Genomic DNA, 12,802 nt, shown 5'->3' with positions numbered 1-12,802 from the left:
GATACGAACTTAGAAAATAGCATCAATTTCATTTCCTTCAAACTTATCTTTAAAAAAAAAAATCTTAACATCACATAACTCTCAAGACTGCTTACTTTTTCTTTTCTCTGTTTTTGCATGTGTTGGTTGGTTGGTTTTAGTTTTGGAGGAAAAAATAATCAGACATACATAAAATTTACTTGTTGATCCTAGGAGTATAGCACAAAGGACAGGGACTCTGCATTCCATTTCTTTAAAGGCCTAATTCTTAGTTCAGTGCCTAGTAGAGGTTTTACAAGTGTTTATTGATGATAATAATGATATTAATGATCATCTAAATTGATCAACAGTACAAGCTACTTTTCTTCCCTTTTGTGACCTTACTCATGTCACTACTGGTGTGTGTTCTTATTAGAGCCCAGGAAAATGGATAAAGATTTGTTGGTGTTACATACATTCAGTCACTGTGGACAGGAATAATGAACAACTTCTGGGTTATAGGGTTCTTTCACTTTTATGTAGCTAGCAAGCTGTAGTCAAGATTGTCCCACTGAAGAAACTGTTTTAAAATTGTCACAGTCCATCTTGTGAGTTGAGGCAGAACATGTTCCTATTATACTTCCCTGAAGAGAGCTCATTTTTAACTTCTTACTGAAGAAAAGAGTTTCTTTCCTTTGCATTTATTTCTTTCTGTCACAAACCCTTGTTTTTAACTTTAGTGTCTCTTTACACTATTATCTCTTTTCAAAATGTAAAATGTTCTGAAGGCAATATATCACCCATAAGGCATAAATTATGATAGCTTTCTTTCCATTTCTGACAAGTGAAACTGTCGTCTAAGGAGGCTGTACTTTCTTTTTAACAGATTTTCCAAGAATTTATCAGGATCGAGGTAGATGTGTATATTGTTGGAACTGATGGTAAGTGGTTTTGTTTTTTTGTTCTGCCAATCACTTCAGGCTCTTTGCCAACTCTCAATCTAGACAGCCTCTCCAAAGAACAGGTATTTGGTGTGATCACCAAGAAGAAAATCTAATTTGTAGCCATGCCGATAGAAATTTCTATAGAAATAGCATCTTTATATTTCAGTTGTGTCAATATGTAATGTAATTAACTTTACAATTTGAAAACAAGTTTAACAGGCAGCAAAAGAATGGATATATAACCATATTTTACTCTAATCTTCTTGAAAAAGTAGGCTTGTTTTCTCTCCTCCTTGCCTCCCTGGATTCTTCAGCCCATAACAAGCTGGTTTCTGCTCCACCTCACTGAGAAGGCTGCCTTTGCCAAGGTCGTTAGTGAAGTCCAGATTGTCAGGATCACCCACCTCCATCCCAGCCTCATTCTCATGGCACTCACTTTAGCATTTGGCCCTTTCTTTATCATTTGTCTTTGAAGCTCTCCTCCTCCTTGACTTCTGCAAGACTATTCTGATTCACCTCCCACCACCTTAGCAGGTCCTCAATGTCTGACATTGGCTCCTCTTGTCAAGATGACTTGACAGTGTATCTTCCTCAAGCTTTAACACTAAACCCTATAGTTTTAATTCCACAGACTCTTTCTAGTCAATCTCCTACGTGCTGACGGCTTCAAGTATGTCTACATGTTAATGAATCCCCAAACTACACCTTCAGTCCAGACCTTTCTTCTGAGCTGCAGACCCATGTATTCAACTCTCTGAATGTCCCCCAGGCACCTCAGATACACGTTGTTCAAAATTAAACACATTCCCCTCCCTCCCAAAACTACTCGTTCTTCTTTCCTCAGTCGCTACATCACCACTCACCAGTTACCCAGAGCAGAAACTCCGGAGCCACCTTTAATTTCTCCTTCTTGCCCTTCCTCTACATTCAGTGAGTCTCCTCTTGAGTCAGTCTCTTCCTCTCCACTTCCACAGCCTTAATCTAGACCCTTATCATTTCTCATCTAGGCCCCCGAGAAGAACTTTCTAACTAGTGTCCTTGTCCATTGCTAGAATGCTCTCCCATCCCAATTTCTGACTAGAAAGCTCCTTCAAGAATTTATTCTTCAGTAACTATGAGAACTTCCTCGCGTCCCCAGAGAAAGCACTATGGTCTTCAGACTGTCTGCATCTGTAGAGTACACACAGATAACTTTATTCTACACTTCTGTGCTTGTGTCCCCATAGGTGATACCCTCTTCCAGGGCAGGTATTGGTCTTGTCTACCTTCTTATTCCCTGTCTCTTACCTAATTCCCAGGACATGACAGACATTCAGTAAAGACTAACTGAGCACCTCCTATTTGTCAGGCTCTGTTCTGGGTGCTGGGATACAGCCATGAATAAGACAAGACTTTGCCCTCATGAAGCTTATAGTCTAGTGGGAAAGCCAGCTAATAAGCAAATAAAAACACATTTCAGGGGCCAGCCCCATGGTGTAGTGGTTGAGTTTGGCATTCTCCACTTTGGCGACCTGAGTTCATGGGTTCAGATCCCGGGAGTGGACCTATACCGCTCCTCAGCCATGCTGTGGTGGCAACCCACATACAAATTAGAGGAAGAATAACACAGATGTCAGCTCAGGGTGAATCTTCCTCAAGCAAAAAAAAAAAAAAAACAAGGAATCAGAACAGATCTTAGGTCAGGATGAATCTTCCTCAGGAAAAAAAAACCCCACACATTTCAGGTAATGATAAGTGCTGCAAAGAAAAAAGCAGGGTTAACAGACAGAGCAACAGGGAGGGCACTATTTTAGATGGGCAATCAAGGATGTCCGATAATGTGCCATTTGAACAGACACTGGAATGAAGTGAGGGAGTCAACCCTCACAGGATCTTGGGGAAAAGCATTTTGGGGAGAGGGGATGAGAAGTGCACAGGTCCCGAGGGAGGCATGCAATTGGCATCTTTAATTTGTCATCTCTACTGGCTCCTATCCCTAAAACCTACAGATATAGTTTCATTTCAAGGGTTCCTTATAATTAAAAATATTCTCTTGGGGCCGGCCCTGTGGCAGAGTGGTTAAGCTCATGCACTCCGCTTCGGCAGCCCAGGGTTTCACTGGTTCAGATCCTGGGCATGGACATGGCACCACTCATCAGGCCATGTTGAGGCAGCATCCCATATAGCACAACCAGAGGCACTCACAAATAGAATATACAACTACGTGCCAGGGGGCTTTAGCAAGAAGAAGAAGAAGAAAAAAAATTCTCTTGAGCTCGGTAACCCTTTAATTTCCTGAACACTTTTACTCCTTCTCCATCATCCCAGATCTTTTTGAAACTGTCTCTTCCTGCTGTGCCTGCTGCCTGTCATCCCTCTCAGTCCTTGACTAAGATCGTCACCTTCCTTCCCATGGCGCGCCACCTGCCTCCATCCTGGGTTTTGGTGACCTCTCTCTCTCCCTCCATCACTGCTAGGTCTTGTTCATGTTGAAAGCTTGCCTGTGAACAGACTTTCCTACCTCCGTGACTTCTCTTTCTCCCTCTTTCTCCAAGTCCTCGGCATCCTTTTAAATGGTCAAGTTTTGGTCAAGTTTTCCCAGACACCCACCAAGAGGAAACAATCTTTACCCCACTTTCTCTGAATTTTCCTAGCACATGATATGTGCCTCTCTCATTCATTCAACAAAAAGGTGAGGACCTAAAATAAGCTGGGAATTCTCTTAAGAACTAAGAAAACATTAAAGAAAAAAATCAGATTGCTTCCTGCCTTTGTTCTTCTACAACACTTTTCCCTTCGTTACTACAGGTATATATAAATGTTCTACCTTCCTTGAGGGCAAGAGTCAGGTCTAATTTATCTTTTGATCCATTATATTACCCAGCCAGGGCTTCGCACATACTAGACATGAGGTAATATTTGGTTGAGTATTCTGTGCAGACAAGTATTGGTTAGCACCTACAAGAATGGGATTCCTCAGAGATGACCAGAGAGAAAATGTGGGGTGCTAAGGAAGATGTTTTCTGATGGAACCCACCAGCTTTGGGAAAATGGACCATGGTAAGTAACTGGTAAATAACAGGTCTGGCAGTCCAGAACCACAGCATATCACTGGTCCATGAGCAAAGGTTCTATTTTAGAGGAATCCCAATTTTTAATAATGAGCCACACTTGATGCTCCAATCATTAACTAAGGAGATTAACTCACAAGGCTCCTGCCTAAAGTAAAGTGGACTGATTTTCTTCCAGGAACTACTAAAAGTTCTTCTCATTTACACCTTTTCTTTCTTCCTTTTTACGTGAGGGCATTCTATGGATATTTTATTGGAAAGGTTTCCTTTAGTTCTAGAAGACACTGTACTAATGGTACACTGCATTAGTACCACTGCCGCCCCCAAACACTTAACCCAACATCAGTGAGATGCACGTTTGCCAACGGAAGTTCAAATTCCCAGCCTCAAGGAGAAACTGGGGTGAAACAAGTACTTCTTCCTAACTGTTATTCTGTCTTTTTTCTCCTCAGATGATTTCATTGAGAAGCTTACACGGTGTGAATTTTTTGACGATGAAGTCAAGGACTCAATATTTTTCTTAACAATCCATGATGCTGTTTTGCATATTTTGATGAAGAAGGATTATATTACTTCAAAGGTTAGTACCAGTCAGGTACCACTTCTTTGGTGACTTTCACATTTGTCTAACCAACCACCTGTGCTGCTTAAGCTCCTCTTTATTTTTCCACGTTAAAAAAAAAAAAAATTGTTCCTAATCCATAATTCCATTCTGGTTTTCTCAGGAAAAAGAAGTAAAAACTGATTTTATCGTAAATACAAATGGAGGATTACATAATCGGGAATGCCAGGTAAGATTCTTTACACAGGCTTGTCTTTATCTAGACATGACAACAAAAAACTTCACAGTGGTGAGGCCTCTCCCAGCTTGCTGCAAAAAGCTCAGCACTTGTTTGAGCCTCTGTGCCTCATCCCTAGAAAACTGAAGCAACGCCAATCTCATAGGGACTTTGGGGGAAAATAAACTCAGACCAGCACAAAAAGGGATGGAAAATAATGATACTGTATTGAGCAGAGAGAGAGAACGTTTTATGTTTCCAAAGTACTTACAACCAAGATCTTATTCTGGCCTTGTAACAATCCATGAGTCAGGGAAAGTATTATTATTTCCATTTATGGGTGAATTAGTGATGGAGCTGAGAAGCTGAAACACGCCTCCTGACTCCTCGGTGCGTGGGAAGTCCCTAACACAGTGCCTAGCCCAGCAATGAAACTTAAGTTCATTTCTTTCCTTACTAGAAAGAGTTGCCAAATCATCATTTAAATAGATAGTTTCATTGCATTATGGAACATTCATTTCTAGAACATTCAGTCCTTTAAGGGAATGTTTCTAGATTGGGAAAAGCAGAACCACAAATCAACATGGGTAACTGCTGTAGGTCAAGTGGATGATAAGTACATTATGTTCATTATCTCAATCCTTACAACGATATGCAAAGAAGATATCCTCATTTCACAAATGAGGAAATTAGGAAGGGCGCAGAGAGCTTAACTAACTTTGCTTAGGGTCACAAACCAAAGTGACAACAGGAGGATGTGAACCAAGATCTGTCTGATGCCAAGACCTGTGCTCTGTTCCCTGTACTGTACCAGCTCTATCCTTTGGTGAAAGATTAATGGAATTGAGGGTCTTGAGAAAGAACCTAGTGATCGTCTTCAAGTATGGGAGGTGGCTAGTGGGATTTCTCTGATTGGAAGAAAGGTCCAAGAAGAAGAGAAAAAAGGAGTTTAGATTAGAAATGAAGAAGAAATGTATAGCATAAGATAACCCTGGGCCATTATTAAGAGTTATATCAAATAGGAAAAGGTTAGATGAAAATGCCATTCCAGAAAGTTAGATAGATCTGAGGTGAGACAAGAGCCTAAAAGAACACCATGATTCTGTTTCCCAGGGCTGGATTCCAGAGAAACCAAATCTGGCACCTTGCCTGAGTCCTCTACAGGGAGAGAATTACCAGAAACCCACTGCCCAGCAGTTGGATTCAGAATTGTCACCAAGTTTTAGAGGATAAAGTATAGGAACAGAATTTAAACCTCATGTCTGATCAAAGCTTAGAACCAATTGTCTAACAGAACATAGTCAGCACCATCCTGTACCTGTTTCTGCATATTAAAAAGAAAAGAAACATTTAACATCAGCTCCTTGCATTACTTAGAGGAAGATAAATCTGCAGTTGTGGATAGGCCACCAGGGGTGACCATGTAAAAGCTGAATGTGCCTGACCAGCACACTTAGTCCTTTGGAGCTTATGTGGCCTCTGAAACAAATATAAGGAAATATATTGCTACAACACATTGTATTGTTATCTTAAGTTAAATAAGGCCTTCAAAAGGTACACTTATATTACAACATGGTATCACATGGGTCTATGTTTACCAAGTAGCAGTGGAAGGTATTTGATCATTAAACTTCAAGACAAAAAAATGCGTTGACAACTCTGGTAAATTCTAGCTCCTAATGTTAATTGGACTGATCACATATACTCTTTTTAAATACAAGATATGATTACTGAAAGGGATAGAACTTAACAAGCCTTAAAACAAGAACTTTCTGTCTTCTTCCAGGTACCACTTGAAACAAAATTCTAATCAAAATATAATTCAGAGTTTGGAGGCATCACAATTCCTGACTTCAAAATGTACTACAAAGCCATAGTAATCAAAACAGCATCATACTGGTACAAAAACAGGCACACAGACCAATGGAGCAAAACTGAAAGCCCAGAAATAAAATCACACATCTACGGACAGCTAATCTTCGACAAAGGCACCAAGAACATACAACGGAGAAAAGATAGTCTCTTCAACAAATGGTGTTGGGAAATCTGGACAACCACTTGCAAAAGAAGGAAAGTAGACCATTATCTCATGCCATACACAAAAATAAACTCAAAGTGGATCAAAGACTTAAAGATAAGTCCTGAAACCATAAAACTTCTGGAAGAAAATATAGGTGGTACGCTCTGTGACATCAAACTTAAAAGAATCTTTTGAAATACCATGTCTTCTCAGACAAGGGAAACAGAAGAAAAAATAAACAAGTGGGACTTCATCAGACTAAAGAGCTTCTACATGGCAAAAGAAACTATGATCAAAACAAAAAGACACCCCACCAATTGGGAGGAAATATTTGCAAATCATATATCCAACAAGAGGTTATTCTCCATAATATATAAAGAACGCACACAACTGAACAACAAAAAAACAAACAGCCAGATCAAAAAATGGGTGGAGGCTATGAACAGACATTTTGCCAAAGAAGATATACAGATGGCTAATAAGCACATGAAAAGATGTTCAACATCACTAATCATCAGGGAAATGCAAATCAAAACTACACTCAGATACCACCTTACGCCTGTTAAAATGGTTATAATCACTAATACTAAAAATAACAAATGTTGGAGAGGGTGCGAAGAAAAGGGAACCCTCATATACCACTGGTGGGAATGCAAACTGGTGCAGCCGCTATGGAAAACAGTATGGAGATTCCTCAAAAAACTAAAAATAGAAATACCATATGACCTAGCTATCCCACTACTGGGTATCTATCCAAACAACTTGAAATCAACAACCCAAAGTGACCTGTGTACCCCTATGTTCACTGCAGCACTATTCACAATAGCCAAGACATGGAAGCAACCCAAGTGCCCATCGACTGATGATTGGATAAAAAAGATGTGGTATATATATATACAATGGAATACTACTCAGCCATAAAAAAGAAAAAATCATCCCATTTGCAACAACATGGATGGACCTTGAGGGTATTATGCTAAGCGAAATAAGCCACTCAGAGAAAGACAAACACCATATAATTTCACTCATATGTGGAAGATAAACACACGGACAAAGAGAACAGCTCAGTGGTTACCAGGGGAAGGGGGTGGGGGGTGGGCACAGGGGCTGAAGGGGAGCACTTATATGGGGACAGACAGGAAATAATGTACAACTGAAACTTCACAATGATGTAAACTATTATGAACTTTAAAAAATTAAATATATATATATACATAAAATTCAGAGGGATCCTCATCTGACTGTCACATAAAGAACAACATTATACCCAGAAAGCTATTGATAAATTCATACATTGTATGAAGAATATTTTTGTTTGACAGAATTATGTTTCAAACTTTGGAACAAGATCGTTCTAGCTTGGTATTTTTCACATATTTAATATAAAATTGTGTAAATACTCTTAATTTTGTACCTTGTAGATTTACCAAAGGAAGAAAATTATTTTGTTTATATGTATTTTTATAGCACAGACAGATTTCCACCAAAGTCACTCACCTTTGTGCATACGCTTTGCAGTATATTTACACCACTGCTTTGAATCGTGTAATTTATGCTGTTCATACTAATATATCTCCATTTTTAAAAATTCGATTGTACATAGATGTGTCTTATTTTATTAAATGTTTTGTTGGCTTTCTGAAACGTGCATGCTGTGGGTCCCCTTTATAGTGGTCTGGCTGAAAACCTACATGAGGAGCTTCTAAACCACCCGCAGTGAGTCTTCTTTGCCCAGATTTTATGAATATCACTATAGCTTTTTAAAGCATCCAACGTCCAATCTAGATTTAGACACAATCCTTCTCACGCCATAACTAGATTTTGAAGCAAATCCTTAATTTTTCCACCTCCTAGTATGAAAATTTTCTACGCTAATGGAAAACGTAAAATGAAAAAGCAACAAGGCAAAAGGTAAAGAGAAAACATGATGGGAAGCCAGTTCTCCCCAGTCCTACTGGGAGGGAAAAAAAGACGTAGAAGAAAGTACGACTCTTTCCTCACTGCTGGTCATTATAACTCACAGAGCAGAAGAACAGCTCTAGAGCTCAGTGTAGCTGAAGACTGAGATTCAGTACACGTGCTTCTCTTTTTCACTGGCACTGTTCTTGACGTAAATTTGTATTTATTTCATGTAATACTTAGACATTAAACATCAGCACCAACCGAAAAAGATTCAGCGCCTTCTCTTCAATATTGAACCACTTTGTCGATGGGAAAAGTTGTCCCGGTCATCTTAGGTCTCACCTCTAAATTTATTGTCAAAATAGCCTTCCATCCTTCATTAGGGTCTTTACCGAGAGGGCTTGTCTATTGGACTAAAACCAATTACAGAAAGGTAAAAGTTTATTTATATAGCTACTCTTAATTAAAGGGTGGAATATCAGCACTCTTCATAGCAATGTTTCTTAAAGTTTTTAGTCATGGACACTTTATGGAGCCCCACGTACCCAACGGACTTTAGGAAACAAAAATATACAAACACATATACATTTACATATGATGCCCTACAAATCTTAGGTTAAGAGCTCCTTCTTTATAGAGGACAGGGAATAGAAATTGAAAACATGAACCTATTGAATTGATCATTTGGTTTGGGGGTGGGGCAAAACCCTTATACACGATTTTGCCGCTGATATCTGCATCTTCCAAAGTAAAGATGCCCTCTACATTCTTCTTGCCAACCAAAATAACATACAGTGGGAACAAGCACTCCAGTCATTGTGCCCCCATCACAATCTGCTCAACCTTAATATCTCAGAGGTTCAGTTATCCTCACCCTTGAATGGTTTTTCTCCGAGGCCTCTCCAGTGGACACGCTTTGGGTAATGGGGATACGTGGGGCTGGGCTTCTACTCGCCTGCCTCAGAGCAAACATTGGAAGTTGACTGGTACAAAAATCTGATCCCTGATTTAGGAAGAGACCGAGAGATTGTGTTGGAAGATAAAAACAAAACTTGTGTAAACAAGAGCAAGACTGAAGGGCAGAGGACACCCAGTGATGCCCCTGGGAGACAGAACAGCTAAGAGACAGACACATTACCGAAGAAAGGTTGAAGCTAGTCCACATTGAGCAGTTTGTCTTAAAAGCCATTTTCTAATAATTATTTAAGCATTTAGTACATATTCTTGTTTAAACACAGTAACTTACCACTTAGAAATGTAAATGAAATGTTTCAAATGCAAACTTGACCTTACAGTGCATAAACAAGAACAGAGAAGAGGAATATTTAATTCATTTTTCTGCCATCTTCATCTGGACATCTACGTGTCAAAACTGGTCTACTGATCTCCCCCTAGTCTGCTCTACCAGCATCTTCTCCACCTTGGTTAATACCAACTCCATCCTTCCAGCTGCTCAGGCTGAGAAATCTGTCAGGAAATTCTGTGGACTCTACAAAATATATCTAGAAGCAATTCATTTAATTCTCAAAATAGCCCCCATAAGGTACCATGTTTATCCCTATCTTTTAGAAAAACAAAATAAATCAAGGCTCAAAGAGGATAAATAATTAGTCTAATTTATATAGTTGCAGGTAGTAGAGCCAGAATTCCGTCTAGACAGTTCAACTAGAGCCCAGGCTCTTAATCATTGGGAAATATTACCTTCTGCAAGAAATTGAAACCTGTCTGAAAACTCATCTAGCACAAGGCAGGACTAAACTCAGCAACAGTATAGGTACATTCTACACATTTGTTCCAAAGTTGCTAACTTAGCATTGCTCAATTAAATGTACCCAGAAAAGCTAATAGGAAATATTTGTTAACATCCAGAATTAAATAATATTTCTCTCTCATTATGGGTTTGTGTGTGTGTGTTTTAGTAATACATCTTTAAATGTAATGTTTTTTAACTGGCCACTGCACTTTGAAAAACAATATGAGAAATTTTTTTGAGGAAAATTTGGAATGACTATCAAGAACAATTCCTAGATCAGTTAGAATGTAAGCTCCTATAGGGCAGGGACCATATCTCTTTTGCTCATCTTTATTTACTCATGTCTAGCATAGAATAAGTGCTTAATTTATATATATATAAATTTATTATACTTTATATATTATGTATATTTATATTATTTTGTATATATCCTCCTACAAGTCACCCACTTCTTGATACAAATAATGCTACCACCATCATCTCTTGTATAAATTATTAAAATCACCTTCCACCTGGTCTCTTTCTCTCTTTGCCCCCCTCCTCTCTTCTCAACACACAGCCAGAATAATCATTCTAAAAAGAGCCCAATCATTCCACTCCATTGCTCAGAACCCCCTAATGACTTCCCACGTCGGAGTGAGGTCAGAGTCTTTCGGATGACCTAGGTGGCCTGTGACCTCCCCATTCCCTGTTAGTACCTCTCTGACCTCCTCTTACTACTCGTCTCTCTCATTCCACTCCAGTCTCCTTGCTGGTCCTCAAATATGCCAGGTGCAACCCCCTTTAAGGCCTTTACAGACTGTGTCCTCTGCTTGGAAAGCTCTGCCCCGGGTTATCTACATGGCCAACACTCACCTACTTCAAATCTTTGCTCAAATGTCATCTTTTCAATGAGTTCTACCCAGACCACTCTATTTCAGATTGCCACCCTACTACCACCTGATTATCCTTTTTCTTCATTCCACAGGATTTTATCCCACTTCTAACATTTATATATTTGATTAAATTTACTGATCGACCATCTCTAAAGACTTGTGCATCCCAAGTGCTTAGAATGGTATCTAGCACTTAATACGAGAATGAATCTTTCTATCCCACATGGTAGGTGCTCCGTATGTATATATCGAGTATAGGTCATGAAATACTACATTTATCACCGGTTAGGATGCTTAGCCAGAGCACGGAGCCTACTTAGTTGTGAGTGCTGTAAGGAAAATGATACACACCAAAGTCATACAGTACTTATCTCTGGAAGGGAAATGTTCATTGCAGTAGTGGTCAAGGGGATCTTCAGCTTTACTTGTAAAATCATACTTTTTCCCCAAGATTTATTGCTTATGTAATTGAAATGAGTACAAATTTTAAAACAAAAAAATTAAAGGTTTTGAAAGTAACACAGAAAAAAAGTAAAAGGGAGCAGGACTTTTCAATCTGAAGGAAGGCAAAGGGAGAACAATTTTAAAGGTAGATTAATAGGAAACGGGCTTAAATGCAATATGAAAATTGGTGCTTACAACTACTTAGAATAGAAATGGGATTTTCTGAATTCATAGAATAGATTAACATTTCAAAATGCTAGATTTTTAAAAAGACATGGTCCTGCTCAAGTGTAAGAGCTACACTCATGACCTTATTATAATTGTTCATTTCAATCCTGTGATTCTGTAATGCTTAAAAATTCATAATTCTTAAAGATAGGGAGATGGGAAAATTAAACTTTAACACTAAAATGTTGCTTTAAGAATTCTGCCTTAACTCTTTTTCCCTCAATAATGCAAAATTGAAGGGGCATGAATCAAAACAAAAACTGTTTTACAATCCAACTGTTTTTCTTAGTATCACTACCAACTACTTTAACTGGCTTCTCTCACCCCTTTAAGCCTAGTATATCCAATATTGCTTTATTAGATTGTGCATATATTGTAGGAAGTAAGTTCTACTTGGTTTCTAGGCCACAATTTAACAGATTAGTTACAAACCAATGAAGAAAAATGAATCCACTCAGAATATAGTATCTTCACGTATGACTATGTCAAACCTCAATTAACATCAATGTATTCATTTGATGCTAATCTACTAATTAGAAAAGTATATTTTTGTTTTAGGTACTTGTGAGTTTTTTTCCATGTACTTATAAGGCTTTTTCATAAAGATAGGACTAGAAGGCTTTTCCAAAAAGATGTATGATACTCTCCCAGTACGTGAGGCAGAACAAAGCCTGAAGCTGCTCTGCATGCCTCTCATAGGAAAGTCACTTACTGTGAGATTAAAAATACGTTCAAGTATCTTTCCATTTATATTTCAGTGGTATCAGTATTTACACAACGATTTTGAGAAAGTGGCTTTTACAAAGCAAAACAGAATAAAGTAGTTTTTTATGGTCTTTGCAACCATAT

General features: G+C 38.6%; 1 protein-coding gene across 2 annotated transcripts in view; it reads left to right on the top strand.

The window, feature by feature from the left end:
• The window catches only part of SLC26A3 (solute carrier family 26 member 3), a 35,532-nt gene extending 27,137 nt beyond the window's left edge, over nucleotides 1-8,395 (top strand). For both annotated transcript variants that reach the window (XM_008532232.2, XM_008532231.2), the window contains exons 18-21: nucleotides 845-899; nucleotides 4,405-4,532; nucleotides 4,678-4,743; nucleotides 6,518-8,395. In XM_008532232.2, the coding sequence (XP_008530454.1) occupies nucleotides 845-899; nucleotides 4,405-4,532; nucleotides 4,678-4,743; nucleotides 6,518-6,541 (273 nt within the window). In that variant the 3' untranslated portion in view covers nucleotides 6,542-8,395. The remainder of the gene's footprint in view (nucleotides 1-844; nucleotides 900-4,404; nucleotides 4,533-4,677; nucleotides 4,744-6,517) is intronic.
• Nucleotides 8,396-12,802: the final 4,407 nt, after the last annotated feature.

Source organism: Equus przewalskii, chromosome 4, assembly GCF_037783145.1.
Source record: "Equus przewalskii isolate Varuska chromosome 4, EquPr2, whole genome shotgun sequence".
NCBI classification, from domain to species: Eukaryota; Metazoa; Chordata; class Mammalia; order Perissodactyla; family Equidae; genus Equus; species Equus przewalskii.
Note: the sequence above shows the minus strand (reverse complement) of the source record. Positions and strands in the feature narration are given on the sequence as shown.